This window comes from Pleurodeles waltl, chromosome 9, assembly GCF_031143425.1.
Source record: "Pleurodeles waltl isolate 20211129_DDA chromosome 9, aPleWal1.hap1.20221129, whole genome shotgun sequence".
Classification (NCBI taxonomy): Eukaryota; Metazoa; Chordata; class Amphibia; order Caudata; family Salamandridae; genus Pleurodeles; species Pleurodeles waltl.
In genome coordinates, this window is record NC_090448.1 from 893,436,249 (window position 1) to 893,459,436 (window position 23,188).

A 23,188-nucleotide genomic window follows, 5' to 3' on the forward strand; every position below is an offset into this window, starting at 1 on the left:
ACATTTGGCAGAAAGCTAGCTCTTGGTCCAGAAAGCATGCTTCTTGTGATTTGGGGTAAATCCCTTCAGTAGTTTTTGAGGTATTAAAGATTACAAATATATAGATATCTAGGGACACAGATCCTCCGTGGATGCTACTATTCCCTTGTTGATATCTCATTGGCTTCCAACACTTCAACAAGGAAGTGTCGTCAGCTATCTGGGGGCGTGGCTTCAGCATTGTCCCACAAAAAAAGAAAGGAAAAAAATAAGAGGGCCAGGGTCTAGGGGTCGCTCATGGATGCCACCAGGGCTAAAAAGCATTTATTTTAAATCTCAGAAACATCCACTGGTCAGCATACATTTCTGGGATAAAAAAGGGCGGTCTCCTGCCCTTTTCTTTTATTTGGTTCCCAGCTGAAATGGTCCTGGGGGCACCGGGGGATTGAAAAATGAGGGTGGGGGTTGCATGCAGCCCCACCTTCTAGGGCTTCAATTAGCCCCGGGTACGACCACCTCTCCGGGGCTATTTCGCTAAAATGTGCTGGGGGCCACCTACAGCTTCAGGGACTGCCACCTCCCCAGGGCAATTGATTGCAATTAAGGGGAGGTGGGCAGTTCCACCATAGCCTCGGGGTCGCCACCTCCTTGGGGCTGAAATAACATGATGAAGGGGGCCGTTGTGCATCCCCAACCCCACGGACCACCACATAGCAGAGGCTAAATTAAAGGTTGGAGGGGGCCGCACAGCCCCCCTCATGGAGCCAATAATGGCCCTGGGGACCACCACCCCTCAGAGCCAGTTCCTGCTATATCCCGGGGTGCCCACCTCCGTGACATAGCTGTTTGCTCTAACTTGGCAGGAACTTTGACAGCTTCTGCCAAGTCAGAGCAAACACTCTGCTTCCATCAGGCAAGAGATGTCAAAGTGTTCTCAGCCACTGGAAGGAGAGGTTCCATCTCTTGCCCTGCCTGCAAATATGAGGGCAGGGAAAGAGATGAAACAATTGTTTTTGCAGACAGGGAGCAGAATGTTTAGCAGCTCCCTGTGTACCAAAGCAATGCCAGCTCCCGCAGGAGTCGGGCAGGCAGCTGGGACCGCCGAGGCTGTGAGGCTTCCCCCGCTGTCCCATTGCACACTGGGTGCCCTGGGGGGCACCCAGGAGAGATGGCTGGGCCCCCGGTCATAAAATACCTGGGGCAAAAATTGGCCCAGGGAGGGGGGGGGTCGTGTGGCCCTCCCTTTAGTGATGGCTGGGCCCCAAGGGATGGGGTCCCAGGGTGCAAAATCAGCTCAGGGAGAGGGGCTGCATGTCTTCCCTATTAAATAAAGGCTGGGCCCCCTCCTAGGGCTTTCTATTAGCCCTGTGTACCACTACCTCCCCAGGGCTATTATCCTGTAATCTTCAGGGGGCACAGCCCCCCTTAGCCCCTGGGACCTCCCCCTCCCCAGGGCAAATGATTACAATTAACGGGTCAGGTGGTCCCCCTGCAGCAATGTGGCCCCGCTCCTCCATTTATTTGTAGCTGGGCCCTGGGGATGGGGTCTCAGGGGCTAAAATTTGCTTGGGCAGGTGGGCCATGCGACTCCCTCCCCTATTAAATGAAGACTGGGCCCTGAGGGATGGAGGCCCTGGGGCCAAAATCTGCCCGGGGAGGGGAGCCACACGGCCCGCTCACCTAGAGTCCACTGGTCTCCCTTCAAATTACTACAAGTATGTAAATATGTAAATCAACCTGAAAGCTCTGCCCGCTTGGCCCCAAACTGTCCACCTTAATAGTATGCAAAGGTCTTCCTGCCATTTACCAGATGAAGTACAGCTTACCGAGAGGCCCCCCAGTGTGTTTCCCGCTAATTTTGGTGGTGCATTCTTGATGCTAAGAAATATGAGGACTTCTCCACGAAACAAAGAAGTACTTAAGTCAAATAGAAAAGCGGAGGGCCCTGATTTGGTAGAGATTTACGTCTTTGTAGTCTCGTTGGCCTCTCTACACTAGGATTCATATTACCACAGAATTCTGGAGAAAGACTCATGAGGAACAGTCACATTGCTAAACACACACAAGTTTGCCTTGATACATTTCCTTGTGGTCCTTTAAGCAGCTGTAGTGTAGAATACACACTGGACATTTATCCAACGAGGTAGTACTGACGAACTAACCAGTAGAAAGTATGTCAGTTGGGTAGACATTTTGTGCAGAACTGTGGACTCTTGTTGCATAAATGGGCAGGTGCGATTTCTTTGTTGCCGAGTCGCTCCTGCAGCTTCTGACACACCCACACAGACACTCACAGACCCACTCAGGCTCACGCACCCACTCACAGACCCAGTCAGAGACTCATGCATTCACACACAGACCCACTCAGAAACTCATGCACTCCCTCACAGACGCACTCAGTGGTTCATGCACTCACTCACAGACCCACTCAGAAACTCATGCACTCACTCACTGATATACTTAAAGACTGACGTACCCACTCACAGACCTACTCAGACACTCACACACCCAATCACAGACCCACTCACAGACACCCACTCAGAGACTCATGCACTTACTCACAGACCCACTTAGAGACTCACACACCCACTCACAGATCCACTCAGACACTCATGCACCCACTCAGAACCCCACTCAGAGACTCACACAGTCACTCATAGACCCACTCAGACACTGGTGGACCCACTCCCAGACCTACTCAGACACTCTTGCACCCACTCACAGGCCCACTAAGGGACTTAGGCACCCACTCACAGACCCACTGAAAGACTTGTGCATACACTAACAAACCGATTCAGAGACTCACGCACTCACTTATGGACCCACTCAAAGACTCACTCACCCACTCACAGACCCATTCAGAGAATCATGCCCTCACTCCCATACCCATTTAGTCCCTCATGCACTCATTCACAGACCCATCCAGGCACCTATTTACAGACCCACACAAAGACTTCACACACCCACTCACAGATCCACATAGACACTTACACAGCAACTCACAGAGACAATCTCACACCCACTCACACCCAGACTCCCTCTCGCACCTACCCTCACACCCAGACAGACACTCTCACACCCATTCTCACACCCACATAGGCCTTCTCACACCCAGGCAGAGACTGTCACACCCACTTTCACACCCAGAGACACCCTCTCACACCTATTCTTGGACTCAGAGAGACATGCCCTGTGCCCAACACCCGCCGCACACTGTCAAAGGCTGTATGTGGCGCAGGGCTGGCTGGATAGAGGGGATTGGCTGCAGGTCAAAGGTCGTGCGGAGCGGTTGTTGAATTAACGTATAGTAATTAAAATTACTTTACGCTAAAAAAACATAGGCAAATATAACTCGAGCCCTCGCCATGCACTGCTAATTGCCCCAGATATTACAGCATTCATGACGACTTCTATAACGTTATTAAAAATATAGTTGAAGCATTAGCAGTCGGATTAATGGAGAAAACACTGTGCATGGCGGGGGTGCGAGGTATGGTTACTTTAGGGCACAAGTTATACTTATGTGAAATAACTCTTAAGGCCCTCATTTCGAAATATGGTGGTCCCTGCAGTGGAGATGGCGGTTGCACCGATGCGGGACTGTCTGTATAGACCGCTATATTATTATTACTGGGAAGGCACCTGCAGAACACAGTCAAGTTTCCATCCGAAGCGCCAATGTGGACGGACCACTGTTGCCAGCGGAAGGCCTCTTTAGGCCGGCAGTCAGACAGTCCCCACCCACAGTATTACGAGGTTGCACACCGCCAGAACTTCGGGGGCGGTCTAACCGCCATGAAAACCATGGCGGAAACGAACAACATAAAAGGAAGCACCCACCTCTGGAACCCAGGCACATCCGTAGGTGCCATGGCATGCGAATTGTAAGTCTTTCCAATGCTTCTGCTGGCCATTGACATCCAGGACCAGTGGCGCCAACATAGACACCAGCCGTAAGTACCCCATCCTAGTACACACTGGAGGGAAGGACATTAGTACACACACGCACAAACGCACAGTCACCATATATACATGCGCAAGGAAAGCCAGGAGAAGATATGTAGCATCGACACCAACAGTGCCGTTATAGGTAAATAGTATAAAAAATATAAAAAATTTAATCGCAACAACTATATACAAAATTCCACAAGGGCCAGTGCTTCATTGTCCAAATGTCCTGGGCACACTGGGAATGTGAGGACTGCCCAATTTGACTACTGACTGCAATCTGCAGACCTCCACAGGGCAGCGGTATCAATGAGGCGTGCAGGCACCTCAGGGATGGGGTGTGCGCTCATGTTTGTACGGGGGGGTCCTTCCTCTTTTTATCAGCCTTGCCCCCACTCCTGTCCTGCTTTCGGGGGGACGCCTTAGCCTTGCCCCTCTTTCCTGCCTTCATCGGTGAGCCAGCCGTTTAGGCCACCACAGCAGGGGACCCAGATGGAGTGCTACCAGGGCTGGAGGTGTGAGGGGCAGGTGGGCCTGTTGTGGCAGCACTGCAGACTGCAGACTGCAGGGCATGGCTCAGCCCAGCCCAGAGGAGGTCAGGGAGGTGGAAAGCAGTGGTCTGGGAAGGGTAGCAGGGTGATTGGGGGGAACAGGTACTGGACCAGGAGACAGAACAGGGAGAACTCATGCAGGAATCTCTTTTTAGGGGCAGCAGGTAGGTCATGGGTTAGGCATTTGGGAGTGGAGGGAGAGGGGATGGTTGATAGTTGTGTACGTGGATATGGTTTGGGTGCTGGTGCGTGGGTGTATGCAATGTGTGTGCTGGGTGTGTGTTGGGTGGATGAGTGTGGGCATAAAGCAGGCAGAGGGGATGTGCAGGGATGTTGGGGTGGTGTGTGCAGGTAGAGTGGATGTGCTGCATGTGGTTGTGTTAACTTGTGGTGCGTGCGGATGTGGTGTATGGGATGCATGCATGTGGGTCAGCTGTTGTGGTGACTGTGGCAGTGACAGGACGTGTCTGGACCTGTGACTGATGATGTGGTGTCTGCATGCGTCAGTGGTGATGTGACTATGAAGGGGGAGCAGGTGGGGGAGTCAGGGTAGGTAGTGGATGTTGTGTGTGCGTCTGAGTGGTGGGTGTGTGCATGGCGGTGGTGGCGTTTGTGGTGCATGTGATGGTCTTTGCGCTCTGGGTCTGTTGGTGGGGATGATTGCTGGTATAAAAGTGTGGTTTGGATGGGAAATGGGAGGGGGATGTGGGAGTGGGAACAGGTAGTTGAAGGGGGGACGGAAGAAGAAGGAACACTGGCTGCCATCAATGAGGAGGCCAGACACTGAAACCATCTCTGAAGAGCAGACACAGCACAGTGAATGCCTTCCAGGAACACATTTGACTGTTGCATCTGGGATGCCAGTCCCTGGATGGAATTCACAATGGTTGTCTGCCCAACAGAGATGGACCTCAGGAGGTCAATAGCCTCCTCATTGAGGGCAGAAGGGCTGACTGGGGCAGGGGCAGAGATGTCTGCGGCGAATGAGATGCCCACCTTCCTGGGTGAGCAGGCACGGGCAACTGGGTGGAGAGCTACAGGGAAGGCAGTGCTGGTAAGGGGGGTGGAGGACAAGGATGGTGCAGGCATAGGGCCTGAAGGTTCCGCCACCACCAGTGAGTCACCATCGGATAAGGAATCTGATGATGGTGTAGATGTTCCTGTCTGCCCCGTGGTGCTCCACTCGCCCTCCATCCCAATGATACCCTCGGCTCCACTGGTATCAGCCTCCTGGGCCCCGTGGGATGCAGCTTCCGCACTTGCCAGTGCCCCTTCTCCTTCACCAGGTGATGCTGTTGAACACAAAGACAAAGGAGCAGAGGGAGGGTGGGACAGTGAGAGACAGGGTGGGAGAAAGAGAAACAGGGAGCAAGTGGTCAATGTCAGCACAACAGCCACAAACAAGTCACTACAACATACCCCAGTGCCATGTCATTACATGCCATGCCTTCACACACACATTCCACTGCAATGACAGCACATGCGTGCCACCTCAGTCATGCACATGAGTTTAACACATGCTGACACACATTCAGTCCTGTACAGGATGAAAGCCATACCCTCAACACATGTCTGAACCACCCCATTGGCTCATGGCTCTATACGATCACTAGACCCAAACTTTATACTCTACAGGCTTTTGGAGGCATACGTACACAGCCACATAACCCAAGCACATATAGCTGTATGATGTGAAACCTCAGACTTTGCAGACTACACATGCACCACATGCCAGCAGACAGCAGATGGGGATATGGCCCCAGTTACACTGATTGGATATTTGGGAGTACACTGTGTGTGGACTCCAGAAGCAGGAACTTTGTCCACATCTAAGACCCTGCTCAGGTACTACACAGTTGCCCTGTCATCAATGCCAAAAGCTGTATGATGTGAAACCTCAGACTTTGCAGACTACACATGCACCACATGCCAGCAGACAGCAGATGGGGATATGGCCCCAGTTACACTGATTGGATATTTGGGAGTACACTGTGTGTGGACTCCAGAAGCAGGAACTTTGTCCACATCTAAGACCCTGCTCAGGTACTACACAGTTGCCCTGTCATCAATGCCACCTAGCAGTACAGGTAACCCCAACTCACATCCTGCACAGCACATGAACACATGTATGTAGCACAACTGGCATCAATGTGTCCCAAGCCTAGTCATACAGTAACTACTTAGCACACATTCCACAGCCTTCACACACTGCACAAGCTGCACCTATCACTCACCACATAACCTAGGTATGAATGTGAACTCTCTCCCTTGTGGCTGCTGTGCTGCCCTCAAATGCCTACCCACTTCAGGGTACGCCACCACCAAAATGCGGGACATAAGGGGGGTCAGGGTCCGACGGGCACCCCTCCCTCGTTGGGAGGGCGTCCCCAGCTGGGCCTCACCAGTCTTCCATACCCTGCATTGCAGGTCCTTCCACTGCTTCCTGCAGTGGGTGCTCCGCCGGGCACTGACCCCCAGGGTCTGCACTTGCTTAGCGATTGATTGCTAGATCCCCATCTTTTGATGGGTGCTCACCTACATTGATAACACGGAGAAAAGGAGACAGTCATGTGGCGTGGCATCTTAGGGACTGCATTGGACACAACACATCCCCTGAACATATGCACATTTCAACCTTCCAGCCTTCAGCCAGGTCCTTCCACAAGTCACTCATCCTCATCGCAAGGCCTCCATTCACATTCGTACCACTCACAGACAGTACAATCATAGTACACTCACCTGCTGCCCTGGTGCCCCATACAACTAGGCATACAGGGGTAGGACACCCTCCACAAGCTTCTCTAGTTCCTCCTGTGAGAAGGCTGGGGCCCTATCCCCTGCAGCACCTGGCATCTTGGCTACCAGTGGAAGAACTCAGCAGCACACGCAGTGGAAGTATACTCAGCACGAGTGCCAGGAGTCAAATGAATATGAGCACATGAAATGGCAGTCACGGCCGCCGCGGACATCACCACCGGCGGTGATTGCAATTGGCTCACGTTTCTCATAGGCAACCATGTTAACCAATGAAGAGTTGCACGGCGGTTGTGACCGCCTACCACCATGACGTCTTACGGCCAGCGGAATTTGTTCACTTCCATCTCCTGTGCATGCAGGACAGGCGGCTGCCATTTTACTTCTACAATGTGTACAGAGGGGGTTTATGAGGTGCGTCATGAATGTTTAATAGTGACCGGTGCAAAGTTCCGCTGCATCCACACTGTCAATTATACACATAATGATTGCCACTCCCTCCTATTCCCAGGTACGGTGGAAGAATGATGGTGAGGAATGCTCCTGTCTACAGGCCGCTGGTCGATCTTGCCTCCCTTGAAGAGATGCACGTCATCCAGAACTATCGGCTCAACTGTCAGACCATCATGGAGCTTGTGAGGCTGTTGGAGCCGTATCTAAAGCCTGGTATTCGTCATCCCAATGCCATCACACCCACAGTACAGGTATTGGCAGTCCTCCACTTCTTTGACTCAGGGTCCTTCCAAATAACAGTGGTCTGGGCTTCCGGTATGTCCCAGCCCATGTTCAGTAACGTCTTGAAGAACGTCCTATGTGCCCTACTGAAATATATTGGCAGCTATATCAGGTTTCCCCAACATGACGTTCTGCCCACTTTGAAAGCAGCCTTCTACACTGTGGCACATGTGCCACATGTGATCGGGGCGATTGATGGTACCCACATTGCTCTGTGAGGAGTGAACAGGTGTTTAGGAACCGTAAAAACTTCTACTCAACCAATGTTCAGGTGGTATGGCTCGCAGACCTCTACATCACTCAAGTGACTGCCCGGTTCCCAGGGTCAGTGCATGATGCCTATATACTATGGAACAGCAGTATCCCACACCTGATGGCACCACTGCAAAGGGATCGTGGCTGGCTCGTTGGGATGTATCGCGTAATATGTGTGCATCTGTATTCTGCACACTCTACACCACCTTCCAGATATACCTAGTTTTTAATATGCCTATTACTTGTGTGCACGTAGGTGACTCTGGTTATCCCAACCTGCCATGGCTACTGACACCTCTCAGGCATCCAACTACAGCAGCAGAAAACCGTTTTAATGAGGCACATGGTAGGACCCGATGGGTAATGGAACACACCTTTGAAGTGCTGAAAGCCAGATTGAGGTGCCATGACCTCACTGGAGGGGCCCTACTGTACAGACCAGCAAAAGAGTGCTGCATTTTGCACAATTTGGCTCTCAGACGTCACATACCATTACTGGAAGCTGAGGAGGGTGCAGCTGTGCCAGTGGCTGATGAAGGGGACATGGGGAGTGATAAGGAGGATGATGATGAGGATGCAGCTGATTCCAGAGCAGAGCTGATACAACAATACTTCCACTGACATACAGGTATGTGTCAGAGCCATGCAGTGTAACTAGTAGCAATATCTGCCGCGTGCAGGGCTGCTACCAGGGTTGTGTAGTCAATGTGGGTGTAGTGTGTACACATTACTTTAGAAGGGGTGCTGTTAACTGTATTACAGAAATTGAAAATGACTGCTCCCTCTTCTGGCACTGTCACTTAAATTGGTAGGTCAATGGTCTTCCTGTCACATAACTGATGGCTGTACATAATATACTCATGGTATATAAAGACGCAGACAGAAACTGTGCTCAAAGGTGTTTATTTTTATGATACAAGTGCAAGGGCTGATGAGTGGGGTCATGGTGAGTGGGATCATCAAAGTACAAGGCCTGTCGTAGTTTGGACTCTTGCTCTAGGCAAGACTGCTGGTTTAAGGATGGCAGTATTTATGTTTGTAGGTGACTATGCCTATCCTACAACAAGTCGCAGCTGCTGTCCCAACCCTTCTGGCTCACTAGCAGCACCTCACCAAAAACCCAAACAGTAAAAGGTGATTTGTGGCAGCCTTTACGCATGGACTCGAGAGTATGACATCTCAGGGAGTGTTGTGGTTATACGGAGATTACCTCTTTCTCACAGATATATCATGTCTCATCCAAACACAGGCAATAACGAAGATGCAGTGAAGTTTCAATAGTTTTTATTTAACACAACTGCAATCTACGATAAGTTGCATGGGCTGCAATGATTAGGATAATGAACAGTGCAAGAAACAGAAATGTAAAGACGAGAGTCATTATTACAAAGACCCCCACCATCTTGAAATAACATGAAAAGACAAAGGGGGTTATTCCAACTTTGGAGGAGGTGGTAATCCGTCCCAAATGTGACGGATTTACCACCAGCCATATTAGGAGTTCCATAGGATGTAATGGACTCGTAATACGGCTGGTGGTATATCCGTCACTTTACCGTCACTTTTGGGACGGATTACCACTTCCTCCAAAGTTGGAATAACCCCCAAAGTGTGTAATACGTCCTAATACCCTATCATGAGAGGCCTAACCTCCTACCTAAAGGAGAGCTGGGTATGTTAAACCTAACCTGCCAATGCCATGTCCATGAGAGGAGCCCCCAACCCTCGTTACCTTGGAATGAGGTCTCTGTCTCAGACTCCGCAGGAACACGAAGACTGAGTCAGCATCAAGACGACGTGCAGCATCGATATCAGCGTTGGTGGAGATGCCCTCTGGTCGGAATCCCTCCGATTATCTGTCTAAAGTGTGATGTATTTTTACAGATCTACTTGGACCCCTGACATAGGTGTGTTCCCAAACAATAGATAACGGCATGCTTGGGACGGCAATTAATATAAACAATTCCCTCAAAAGCATGAAGAGGGAAAGTCCCTAAATGTGAACACCTACAGTTTGTTTGTCTTTGTCACGTGATTTTGACGCCTTAATGCCGTGGCACTGATAATTCAAATCATAACAAGAGGCCTAACTATAAATAAGGCAGCCATCTTAGAAGAATTAAATAATGAAATGGTCTAAGACAGAGCAAGCTAAGTAGGTTAAAAGTCACTAGGTGACGGGGGCACGAGTCCGCAAGCCAATGGCTAAGCTAACTCCTGTTATCCCATTAAAACGAACTAGGATTCACTACAGGCCAACCTGTGGGGAGTCGTTGTCAGGTATGATGACCATGTGAGAAAGGTGTTATGACAGTGGACAGTCAACAGGGTGTCGCTGTGACACAAAAGGGAGTGTGTTCTGAAGTGGCTCACTTCCTGGCGGTGGTCTGGTCTTGGCATCATTGGAGGCTGGATGTCTGGATGGACGTCCTCGCTTGCGGGGGGGCTCCTCAGCTACAGGAGAAGGGATGCTGGTGTCCTGCATGTCCTGTGGCAGGGCTCCATTTCACTGGTTGCAGCTGATGGGGAGAGCTCAGATTATATCTGGATTATGGTAGGAACCTGCAGTTGGGAGGAGGACAGACACAGAATGGTGACTGGTTCCGTCAGTACCCTTGCTATGGTGGCCATGGTGGCATTGTGGGTCTGCCACTGCTGCATGGCCTCCTGATGGTTCTTCCTCTGTAGGCTCTGGGTCTCCTGCAGGGTAGTGAAGATCTTGGCCATGGTGTCCTGGGTTTGGTGGTATGCACTCACGACCTGGTTGATGGCCTCCTGGCCAGTCTGATGTTGTTGCTGCCCCCTCCCGTGGAGCACAGACCCCCTTCCAGTAGCCCTGGCCCCCTGTGCCTGAGCCCCTGGCACAGTGTGCCCACTCCCAGTAGCAGTAAGGCCTTTATTATCTTGACTCAGGCGCCTGTACTGTGGGGCACACCTCTAATTGAATGGTCCCTGAGCCACACGTTTGGGGAGGAGGTGCTAGCTGTTGTGTTGTAGCCACACGGGAGGGTGAGTCTGGGGTGTCTAGGTTGGGGCTGCTGGAGGTGGACTGGCCAGTCGCCCCAGATGGCCCATCCATTTCGTCATCCTCCAGTCATCCACTGGGGCCTTCATCCTGGGGAGGGCTGTCTGACCCTGGCATCCTCTGCTGGGTGGCAGTAGCAGGGTTCACTGTGGATGGAAAGGGTGAGAGTTATGTGGAAATGTTCTTGTAGTGTCATGGTGTGCCGCTTGCAGTGGGTGGAATCGTTACCCAGGGATGGCAAGGACATTGCAGCAATGCTGACACTGCATGGTGAATGGTCTTTGGGCAATGCTTGTCATATCCACTGTAGTTGTGGGTGTGCTGTTTGACATTGCTGTAATTGGCATTGGTAGTGAGGTGGTGTTGGCTAGCAGTCTGGGTGGGCTGTGGGATGAATGTCCATGCAGGTGCACCATTGTGAGGTGTGAATGTGACTCGGATCCGTCATGCCTAGTGGTGGATTGTGGGAGTGGTAGTTGAGGAGGTAATGAAGGTTTTGCGTGCATTGTGAGGAGTGGGTGTTTGGGTGGTGGGAGATGGGTGGTGTGGCATGCAGAGTAGGAAGGTGGGGTGATAGTGGGGGGTGTATTCTTGTGGTTTGTGATATGATAGCGAGTTGTAGGGGCTTGTGAGGCATGCAGTACTGGAGTGGTTATTGCTAAGTGGGGGAGGGGGTTCCTTACCTGTATCAAGCCCTCCAATGATTCCTATCAGGTCCTCAGGATGCATGATGTCTACGAACTTCTCCTCCCAGGTTGTCAGATCAAGGGGAGGAGGTGGGGGTCCACCGCCAGTCTTGTTGAGGGCGATGTTGTGCCTGGACGCCATGGAATGAACCTTTCCCCTGAGGTCGTTCCACCTCTTACTGATGTCCTCCTTTGTGCGTGGGTAGCTTCCGACTGCGTTCACCCTGTCGACGATCCTCTGCTATACCTCGGTTTTCCTGAACATTGATGTTTGCTGGACTTGTGCCTCCATCAGTTGTGGCTCGACTCTGACGATCTCGTCCACCATGACCCACAACTCATTGTAGGTGAAGCGTGGCTTCTTGTGCCGTGACATGTTCTGGGGGTGCGTGCTACATGTGAATTATTGTTCTATGTGCAGTGGTTTGTGGGTCGTATTTCTCTGGCTTATGGTGATATTTTCAAGTGTTTGTGGGGTTGTGAGAGGGTGTGTATTATAATGCGGTGAACAGGTGTGTGTGGTGTGTGTATATGTTTCAGGTGTGGGGGGTATTCAGGCTGTCCAATCTCGTGTTGCCTTCTATTGGCAGTGATTTTCTAGCCTGCCATGGTGCACATCGCCAATGATTTACCATTGTGCATGTTCCGCTGTGCTGATTTGTAACTCATAATATGGTGGACGGAATGGTGTCTCTCTTTTGGCGTAATTGCCACTGGTGGTGTTGGATTTCTGGCTGTGTTTTGTCATGTTGGTGTTTGTGACTCGTAATACGACAGACACTGTACCGCCAACACTGGTGATGGGATTTTGCATGGCGGTCCTTCCCAAAGACCGCAAAACTCATAATTAGGGCCTAAATAACTGCTGAAATTCTTGGGTTTGGTGTGAGTAAGTTCAGAACCTATCTATAACGTCCCTGTAACCTTTGTTTTTTCAGTGAATTTCTATTCTGTTTCCTAACTATAATGTCCCTGTAACCTTTGTTTTTTTCAGTGAATGTATATATATATGTGTTTTATTTTGCATAATCATAATTATTTATGCTGTTGCCATAAATATACTTTTCATTAGGACGTATGAATTGCACATGTTTATTACAATACACAGGCACCTGCAATCTCTGTATAAAAGTCAGTCTCTAGTTTTATTACAGGCGACTTGTGATGCACTCAGCCTTCAGCTCCGTTTCTCTATTCGGTCACAGAACTCCTCAGTGACTTCCAATAGTCTTACAATGTATTGCAGGTGGTAATTTATCCCATATATAACATATATAATGTAAGATAGTTTTATTTTCTGTGTATGTTTACATGTTTACATGCATTTTTCTCTCTTCATATATCAAATAAACATTGATTGAATTATATAAAAATAATTAGAAAAACGTATTTTTGCATATTGTGGTGACATTCATGTGGTTTTCAAACAGGGTAGATGTTATTAAGGAGTGATGGGAAAGCAGGAGCACCGAAGTAGTCTAAGATGGAGGGGAGGCAGGGTTTCATGATGAATGGGAGTGAAGAAAGGGAACAAATATGAAGGGAGACAGAGTAAAAAAACATGCATTCCCAATAAGTGCTGAAAGTATAATAATAAAAAAGTCCCCCAAAATATGTGGTGGAAGGATACAACTCATCCAGTCAGAACATTGCAAGACCAAAATGCTTCTGAAACAATAATAGGTTGTAAATTCACAGAATCAAGATGACACAACTGAGATAGAAAACAAAGCTGTTATAAATGGGGTCATTAGCTAGTAGTCAGTTTGCACTCTGTCCAAGCAGGGACCCTCACTCTAGTCAGCGTAAGGGAGATACACACCTAGGATAACCCCTGCTCACCCCTTTGGTAGCTTGGCACAAGCAATCAGGCTAAGTCAAAGGTAATGTTTAAAGTAATTGTACCAGAGCACACAGTAATACACTGAAAACAAGACAAAATAGACACCACACCATTTCTAGCCAAATTGTATCTAAATCAAACAAGACCAAAATGACAAAAATACAGCATACACAAGTATAGCTATGGATTTTTAAATTAATAAGAGTCTTATTCCATAGAAAACAGTGGATGTGTTGATGTTACACAAAGTACCTGGTTTGTGTAAAAAATAAAGCCGCACGGGCAAGCATCTGTTGGAAAAGTCAGCGATGCATTGATTCCTTACACGCAACTGAGCCCGTGCGCCATAGTTTCTGATTGGGAAGGCGATGAATAATTTTTCTCTCCCGAGAGAGAGCAATGCATCGATTTTCAGATGGGCATCTGGGGTCCGAGCAGGTTGACGTCGATTGTGACGCCCAGCGACAATGCATGCAAAATCCGGCCGGACAGTAATGAGGAACCACACTGCATGGGGCTTGTGTCAATTTCAGCAGCAGCAAGTGAGTGCTGCGTCGTTTCTCCAGCTGAGATGCAGGACTTTGATTTTGACGCCCAGAGACAATGCATACGAAATCCGGCCGGACAGTGATGAGGAACCACACTGCATGGGGCTTGTGTCAATTTCAGCAGTCGCAAGCGAGTGTTCTGTCGTTTCTCCAGCCGAGGTGCAGGTGATGTGTTGATTTCCCAGCTGTAATGCAGGTGGTGCATCGATTTCTCAGCCGCGATGCCGGTGGTGCGTCGTTTTTACAGCTACATTACAGGTGGTGCGTCAAATCTTTCCCTGCACGGCTCCTGTGCATGGATTTCCACCTTCGTTCCACCAGCCTCACCTTTCAAAGGCCCAGGGACTGGAGTGGGCACCACTTGGCAGGGTAGGAGTCTCAGCAGAGAGTCCAGGTGCTGGCAGAGGAAGTCTTTGATGCAACAGTGAAAACAAATTTGGCAGTATTTCACTGTCAGGACATGCAAAACTCCTCAGTACATGTCCTACCTTTAACATGCACTGCACCCTGCCCATGGGGCTATCTAGGGCCTACCTTAGTGGTGCCTTACATGTATAAAATGGAAGGTTTGGGCCTGGCAAGCGGGTACACTTGCCAGGTCGAATTCGCAGTTTAAAACTGCACACACAGACACTGCAGTGGCAGTGGCTGATCTGAGCCATGTTTACAGGGCTCCTAAATTGGGGTGGCACAATCAGTGCTGAAGGCCCACTAGTAGCATTTGATTTACAGGCCCTAGGCACCTCTAGTGCCCTTTACTAGGGACTTACTAGTAAATCAAATATGCCAATCATGGAAAAGCCAATTACACATACAATTTACACGGGAGCACTCGCACTTTAGCACTGGTCAGCAGTGGTAAAGTGCCTAGAGTACCAAAACCAGCAAAAACTAAATCAAGCACACAGTCAAAACATGAGAAGCAGAGGAAAAAAAGACAGGGGAGACCACACCAAGGATGCCAGGTCTAACAAACACCATCTAACCATTAGCAAAGTGCCAAGCCAGAGCCCTCTCTGTTTATATTGGTTGGCCAATATACTGCTAAAAGTGTCTGTTGCCGAGACCAGGGAATTTGCTCTGTACACCAGAGGATTCACTTAAATTGTGGAAAATTACCACTGCTGATTTTTGTTTTGATTTAAAAAGTATCCAGTAATGGTGCCTACGTTGATCATTTGGTTGTTAAACCTCTCCCAGAATATTTGGGCTTGCTGATTGAGAGTGCTTCCTAAAACAAGGTGACACATAAACAACCATAAATAATTTTTTTAAGGTATGCCTCAATGTGAGTCTCCCCTCCAAAGTTATATTTATGTTAAAACACATTTGGCGAATAGCACTAGGGCAAAGCAGTGACCTTCCATTTCTGATCAAGATTTTTGTTCTCCATCTTCAGACAAAAGAAGTTACAGAAAAAGATTTCAAAGTACAAGACCTATGAAGACTACCTAAGGAAGATCCTTCATAAATTGCCAGACAGTATGTAAATTAATCTTATTTGACAGTTTTTGCATGCTGTGTGAGGTTAATGCTGCTTTAAATGCATGATGTTGGATACAACTAACAGTAATTATAGTTTTTGACATAATGTCCCTTAGTATTATGGTGAACTCATCTTTCCCTCTCGCCCTTGGCTCTTCAAAGTCTAACACTTAGTAGGCCAAGTTATTTTTCCTATTGCAACAACCCCACAATGTACCCACGAAGTAAAAAATCAATTAGCAAGGTTTTGACGTTTTCTCTTTTTGCTTGTGCATTACACGTTGTGTGCCTCTTCAACTACCACATTTACCTCTTTTTTAATGTTCATATTAATCTAGCCTGATATTCACTCACTCTTTTTAAACACTAGGACCAGATTGTAAAGACCAAATAAATAAAGCCATAACAAATTTGGGGATGATGTAAGTGTCTTTTAGTTTTCTGTATGGGCTTTTCATTTTCATCGAAGGAAAGTAGCTTCTTAGAGTGTAATTTTCCACCCCTACATTGTGACGCAAGCTGAAAATAAAATGCTTGCTCCACATGAGCAGTGTTGTAGTAGTGGTTAACCACTTTCTACATGGCTCCATCATGGAAAAGGTGAGCAACCAGCTCCTTCTGCGGGCCTGCTGGCAATCTAAAGGTGTGAGGCAGATGATTCAGGAACCAGCTGGGGGCAAAGAAGGCTGCAATGTCTGTTGCTGAAAAGGAGCGGCAGTCATGTACTAGTTAAACCCTAGTTGACAACTATGCAGTTGGAGGAAAGAGCAGCTGTTGACCTATGTAATGAGAGATGAAATTTGGCTTCAAATTATAAGGTGTTAGAGGGTCAAAGTAATGAGGCCAAGTAGGTTCTGGAGGGGAGGCTAACTTTTTGAACTGAACAGTGAAGTGTACACTGGATTGAAAACTAGAGATATTTGACAGTCTGTGTAAGGGTGGTCCATTACGTCTACTGAAGTAATCCCATCACTTGTTGAAGAAGCTTTGCTTCAGGCAATGACAAATATGTTGAATGGACTTCTGGACTCTTGATATTCTGAAAACAATCTAGTCCAGAAGGTAAATAGATTGCCCTCACAAACTAAGCAGAGAGTCCCAAGTAATGGAGAGACAATGAGGATCATTTTTAAATTAGTGGAATTATTTATTTAAAAAATTGAAGCCTTTCAAACTTTTGGCTTTCAAACTAATTGATAATCACAGATTTAATTTATTTTATGTTATGTGTATTCATAATACGCACTATCACCCGTAAGGGTGTCCTGGTGCTGTGCCTAGCCCTGTCCATGTTAGGATGGTTAATTGAAAAGCCAGGGCTTCAGCTTCTTGTGGAATTCAAGAAGAGAGACGGAGGCTCAGGTATGGAGTGTGGGGTGTTCCGTGCTTTAGTTTGTTATCAAACTATATAATTCTCACTTATTATGTGAAACATCAAGCTTTTCAAACACTTAATATTGAAGTTTCAACTGAGATTTAATTTTCCTTTCTCTCCTGATCCCTCCTGTTGATAAACCTGCCAACATTCCAGACTCATGCCAGTGCTGTTCAGTGTGTACAGGCAACCTTTACGAAGCATCATAGCCAGCTCTGAGATGGATTTCATATTGGTACCAGTGAAACTCAAACAGACTTCTCTGATTTTCCCACAAAGGCTCTAAGACAATCAGATCAATGCTGCCATCAATTCTATTTGAACATGAATACATAAAAACGTACTGTGCATAAAGTTTGCCCAATTAAAAATTATTGACCGTGGATTCCTTAGTGCCCTGTCCTACTAAGAAGCCAACAGCCCTCAACATTGCATCCTATGGCAGAATATCCTCATATACAAAAAAGTAAAAATGCTTTCAATTACCAATGACCCTCTTGCACATAGACATAGTTATATCTACTAGAAATTGTACCTTAAAATGCACGCAGAACATGCAATGACTCCTTACAAAAACTATTTTAGGAAAATAACTCTGAGCCTAACTTCACCAAAATTGGTCTACTGTAAAACCCTTCTCAAAGACATAAACTCATCCAGCTTTGAACTCCGAGCTCTCCAAAATCTTGTGCCAGACTAATATCCACCACCAACCCCTTGGGCCACCTGAAACTAATAATAAAGGCACTTCACTGGTTAAAAGACAAATACCTCTACAAAATCAAACTTAACCCTTTTACATTAAAACAGTTAGGTGACTGGCTTACCTCACTGCTCCCCAGAAGGCTTCAAGACTTGTCCCTTCATCATCAATGAGCCTCATCAAACACCCTCCCTAAAATCTAATGAGGCCAAATATTTTTGGCTGGAGTTGCTGCTCTATGGATTTGTATCCTTTGCTTAATCCATCACCATCACTCATGCTATCTAAAGGATACATTTAACACCATGGTCACAAGTTTGAATCCCTGGAGGTCCACTCAACCTTTCAGCTATGCAGTTTTGATAAATTGAGTATCACTGATTTGGGTAACAAGAAAAATAATTTCTCTGTCAACAGTGCTGAGAGACGTCTTATGGGTAATTGTATGCTCTCCAAATCCATCTGTTAAGTTATGTTTGCAGACATCACCCCTCCTCTTGTAGACCTTCCCTCTGAAGTACCACTCCTTTATTGAAAAAGTAAATGTGCACATCATAAATACTTATTTATGTCTTGCTAATGTTACTCAGCTGGTATTCCAATACTGTCTCCACAGGGGACCCATAAATGATAGTCTGTTACCAAAAAGGAATTAGATGAGTGGATGGAGAGATAGCAGTTGTATTAAACTGTCTCTCACTAAACCCTCATCTTGCCTACACCCACCCATATGTAGCCATCACCTCTCTATTCCAACTGATGAGCTTTTGTCTTCCCATTTATAACCCTTTGTCTCCCCATCAGCCCGAAGGCCCAAGACATAGGCCCTCATTCTGACCTTGGCGGTCTTTTCGCGAGACCGCCGAGTTACCGCCGCGGTGAAGACCGCCGACCGCGGCGGTATGCCACTGTGCGCATTCCGACCGCTGGGTGCGTTCCGTCGGGAAACCGCTAGCAGCCACACTGGCGGTCGGCGGAAAAGTGGAGACTGGTCAACCTCCACCGCCACGCCAGCAGAACACCGCCCACAGAATTACGACCCACATATCTGTGTGGCGGTCTTCTGTTGGCGGTGTTCTGTTGGCGGTCACCTCCCCATGGCTCCCGTCGCCTCCCGGAGGACCAACGCACAAGGTAAGTTGACCGTCCGTGAGGGGAGGGGGAGGGGGGGTGTTGTGTGATGTGGGCGTGCATGGGGGTGTGCGTGTGAGTGTGTAGAGGGGGTGTGTGAGTGCGTGTATGCGGGCGGGGGGTGCTGCTGTGTCTATGGGTAATGTGTGCTGTTCGGCAGGTGCGCATGTCTGCATGTATGTGTGCGGGTATGTGTCCCCGTTGTGTATGTGTGTGTAGGGGGTGTGTATATGTGCATGTTGGGGGTGTGTGCATGTCGGGGTGCATGTATGTGCATGTCGGGGTGGGGGTGGGGAGGGGGTTCGTACCACCTCTGGGAGGGTGGCAGGGGGGTGGAGGGTGTGGGGGGAGGACTCGGGTGGGTAGTGGGGGGTGGGGGAGACCCCTATCAGTGCCAGGGAAGGAATTCCCTGGCCCCGATAGTGCTTACCGCCATGGTTCGCATGGCGGTTCCCGACCGCCAGAAACCGCGGCGGTAGGCAGGGTCATGATACCGTTGGCGGTCTTGGGACGACCGCCGGTCTGTTCGCGGTCCGACCGCCGCCTCTCCGCCGACCGCCAAGGTCAGAATGAGGGCCATAGTGTCCTAGTGCTTTTACTATGCCTTCCAAACCCTCCCCATATTCATCCGTATGTCCACATCAGCTTCTTATCTCCCACAAGATCTCACGCTTCTCTGACACCCCCAGTAATTCCCCATCGGCCACTCACTTCCTCCGATCTGCTTCCATGTCTGCCCTACAGCCGCTCTTTCTTCAATCAGTCACAAATTGTACCCAGTTAGCTCCCCTACATCTCAATGAACCTCTAGATACTCCTTATATCTTTATAACAGATATGTTTACAATTACAGAACAATGCTATTGCAGCTGCGCAGGGAGAGTCTTGATGAAACGTTGCTGAGGTGATCACCTTAACTGGCTGTAGGGAATGCACGGGAAAAAGAGATCAGTGGGGTTGGTCAACTAAGGACATTAGCAGTGTGCACAGCATAGTTATGCGTAGTTGTATATGAATACACTAAGAATATTTATTTATCAATGCATATTAGCATATGTGATACAAAGGCTTTCTCTTAATATTTTTAATAACTCATGATACTGACTAGGGCTGCCTTTAGTGCTGGTGGCACCCGGTGCGACAGTCGTTTTTGGCACCCTCCATGACCACCTCCTTGGATTCCCTCACTACCGCCTGCCAAAAGTGCCCCTCATCTCTCCACCTCCCCTCTCTCACATACAATGTATTTGTTTGAAAGCGTATGTAAAAGCTGACTTTACTAATCCACCCAGATATAAAATACTGATCTGTTCTTTGCAGCAGGCATATTAACCCGCTGGGCTAACCCTCAGGGCTACTTTATGGTGTCTCAAAACTGCCACTAGATTAAACTCTCATCTCTCTCTTTCTCTAACAAGAACATTATTCAAAAGAGCTATCTTAACATTTTAATTGCTTCCTAAAAGTTGGACACACAAGGAATTCTGCAGCAGGTGTTTTAAAATCAAATTTTATGTTCAACACAGCTCCCCTCCTCAGGTCAGTGTCCCCCTTCCAGGTCAGCACCTGGTGTGGCTGCACCAGTTGCACCCCCTAAAGCCCGCCCTGTTACTGACTAACTGATCACATTTCAAGAGTGCGGTTCACTTGGCATCTAATGACAGATGTAATGCCTTTGCCCCACAACTGGCAGCACTGTGACTCACTTGTGTAGCTGTTCTCTGTAAATAGCCACAGGGAATATAGCTGTAAAGGCATCTTTCTCAAGAATCTCAGGAGAGAGTAATTTCTTACACCATGGATTATGCCCCAAGAGCAGTAGCTCTATCATTGTTAAACAACATTCTTAAATATGTGAAATTCAATTAGAGTAATCAACTATTTCACCTCAACAGACTACCTGGACCAAGGTATTGATGCTCCATTGAAGGCCATTATCATAAGGCACGAGGCACTAGCAGCTACAAACCAGAGTTTGATTGACAACCTGATGAAGCTATCTGATAGGCAGGAGGCCAACCAGCGAGCCCTTCAGACATTACAACGTGAACATGACACCTCAACACTGGTAATGCTCCTGAAAGAAACTGTGTACTTGTTCAATATACAATTTTATCATTGTCTTTTGTTTTTACAGTCTTTTTGAGTAAATCGTTTATTTTTACAGTATATGCCTGATTTACAAAGCTTTATGGATTGCACAGTCCCTGATGAGAGGTTTTGATCCATTGACCTTGACCAGGGCTATTTCTATGGTTTGCACAGTATGGATAGCAACAGCAACATGGTGGTCTTTCCAACGGCAGTATGATTTTAGCTTTGCTGCTGGCTGAAGAAGATACAGGATGAAGCATAGTTGTTAATATGGATGTTATTATTAAACTTAGGTCTTGGAAGAATACCATTAGAAAAGGAGGACTACAGACAGGGTGTTATACAGAGGTCTGCATAGACTATTGGCACCTTTGAAAAGCTGACTCTAAGTTTGAACTCTGTTCACTGCAGTTGATGGGAATACGGCAGTAACCAGTCTTTGCCTGTAAGAGTTGTTTCCTGGAGTGTGTGAGGGAAGCACAAGAATAAAGTAGCATTCCTCTTAAAATTGAATTAGTTTTAAATAGTATTTCTAGAATACAAGCCTAGACTGAGGGTCAGAGAAGCCTGATATGGAAGGTAAATGAGAGTGAAGGAAACAGTTTAGTCTGCAAGTACAAGAAGACAGGGGTAACTGCAGATCTCGCAGAAAGCCATGGTCCTGGGGTAGTAGCGGTGAGGCTTCTTGACTCTGCCGGTGTCAGAAGCTCTCTTGCGGGCCGCTTTTGTAGCTAGCTGTTTGTGAGAAGATTTCCAGCTGGATGGACTTGTGGGTGATCTGCATGGTACAGGCCATTACGTCTATACGAAGTACAAGATAGTTGCTGTACTACTTGCTTATTGTGATACTATTCCTAATTATCCAGTACTGGTGAGGGGTACCTGCACCAGAATCATTCATTGGCCAAATATCTCAGGCGGATCCATCAATTTTCCATCAATCACAATAAGCAAGGGTTAAGCTGCCTTGTGACAAATCATTTCATGAGGATTCGTAAGCACCTTCCGCAGTGTTTGATCAGGTGTCATGTGTGACTTGTGAAATCCCTTCCTTTTAAGGCTATAATATATGTTCCCATTGTGGATGTTAGAAATGTGGTCTCTAATTGGTATTGGTTTGTACCCTGTCCAAGTAGGGATCCTCACTCTAGTAAGGGTAAGGGAGTCGCACAGCTAACATTACCCCTGCTCACCCCCTTGGTAGCTTGGCTCAGGCAGTTAGGATTATCTCAGAAGCAATGTGTAAAGTATTTGTACACACACACACACACAGTAGCCCAGTGAAAAAACCACAAACGTACTCCACACCAGTTTAAATAAATAGCCAATATTTATTTGCATAAAACAAGACCAAAACAACAAAAATCCAACATACACAAGTTAAGATACACATTTTCAAAGATTAAATCTTAGCAAAATGCTTAGAAACACCATAGCTCCATATGGGCCTATCACGGCGTCGTGACTGAGCCGTTCCCAGCTGTCCAATGCCACTCATGAAGGAGTGCGTGCCGGTCAGGGAGTCACACAGACCCCAAGTACACTACCTAAGAAAATGTTGAGAAAACAAAGACTTTGCATCGAGTCATGGAGGTGAGGCATTGCTGGAGCTGGTGTGGTGTTGGTTCCTTACTGCTACCGGGGAGGTAAGGCGTCGGTTCCTTACTGCTGGGCAGGGGAGGTGAGACGTTGCTTCCTTACGGTTGCAGGGGAGGTGATGCAACGTCAGTTGTGAGGCGTCGGTTCCTTAAAACCTGGCGGGCCGTAGAATCCAGCAGGTCAAGATGTGAGGCATTGACTTTGTGGTGCACAATCATACCATGGGGCAACAGGTGCTGCAGCAAAGCCGGAGTCAGGGGTCACGGATGGACTCAATCTGTGCGCACCTCCATCAGACCTGTATTGCAGTTCACAGTCGTTGCACTCATCTGGGACCCTGGCTACAGTGCAGAGGGCAGTGCGGAGTCAGAAATCAGCGCCTATTCCGAAGTTGCTCTCAAGTTGATGTGCTTAGTTTCTTCTTGGTTGCACCACTCTAGCTCAGGAAGACTCATCAGCCTGGTGATGAACCATCAG

The 23,188-nt window shown here is 47.9% G+C and overlaps 1 protein-coding gene across 1 annotated transcript in view; it reads left to right on the forward strand.

The window, feature by feature from the left end:
• Positions 1–23,188, forward strand: part of CCDC197 (coiled-coil domain containing 197) — a 212,589-nt gene that overhangs the window by 134,690 nt on the left and 54,711 nt on the right. Inside the window, exons 5-6 of the mRNA XM_069208233.1 lie at positions 15,724–15,806; positions 20,914–21,086. Coding sequence (XP_069064334.1) covers positions 15,724–15,806; positions 20,914–21,086 — 256 coding nt within the window. The remainder of the gene's footprint in view (positions 1–15,723; positions 15,807–20,913; positions 21,087–23,188) is intronic.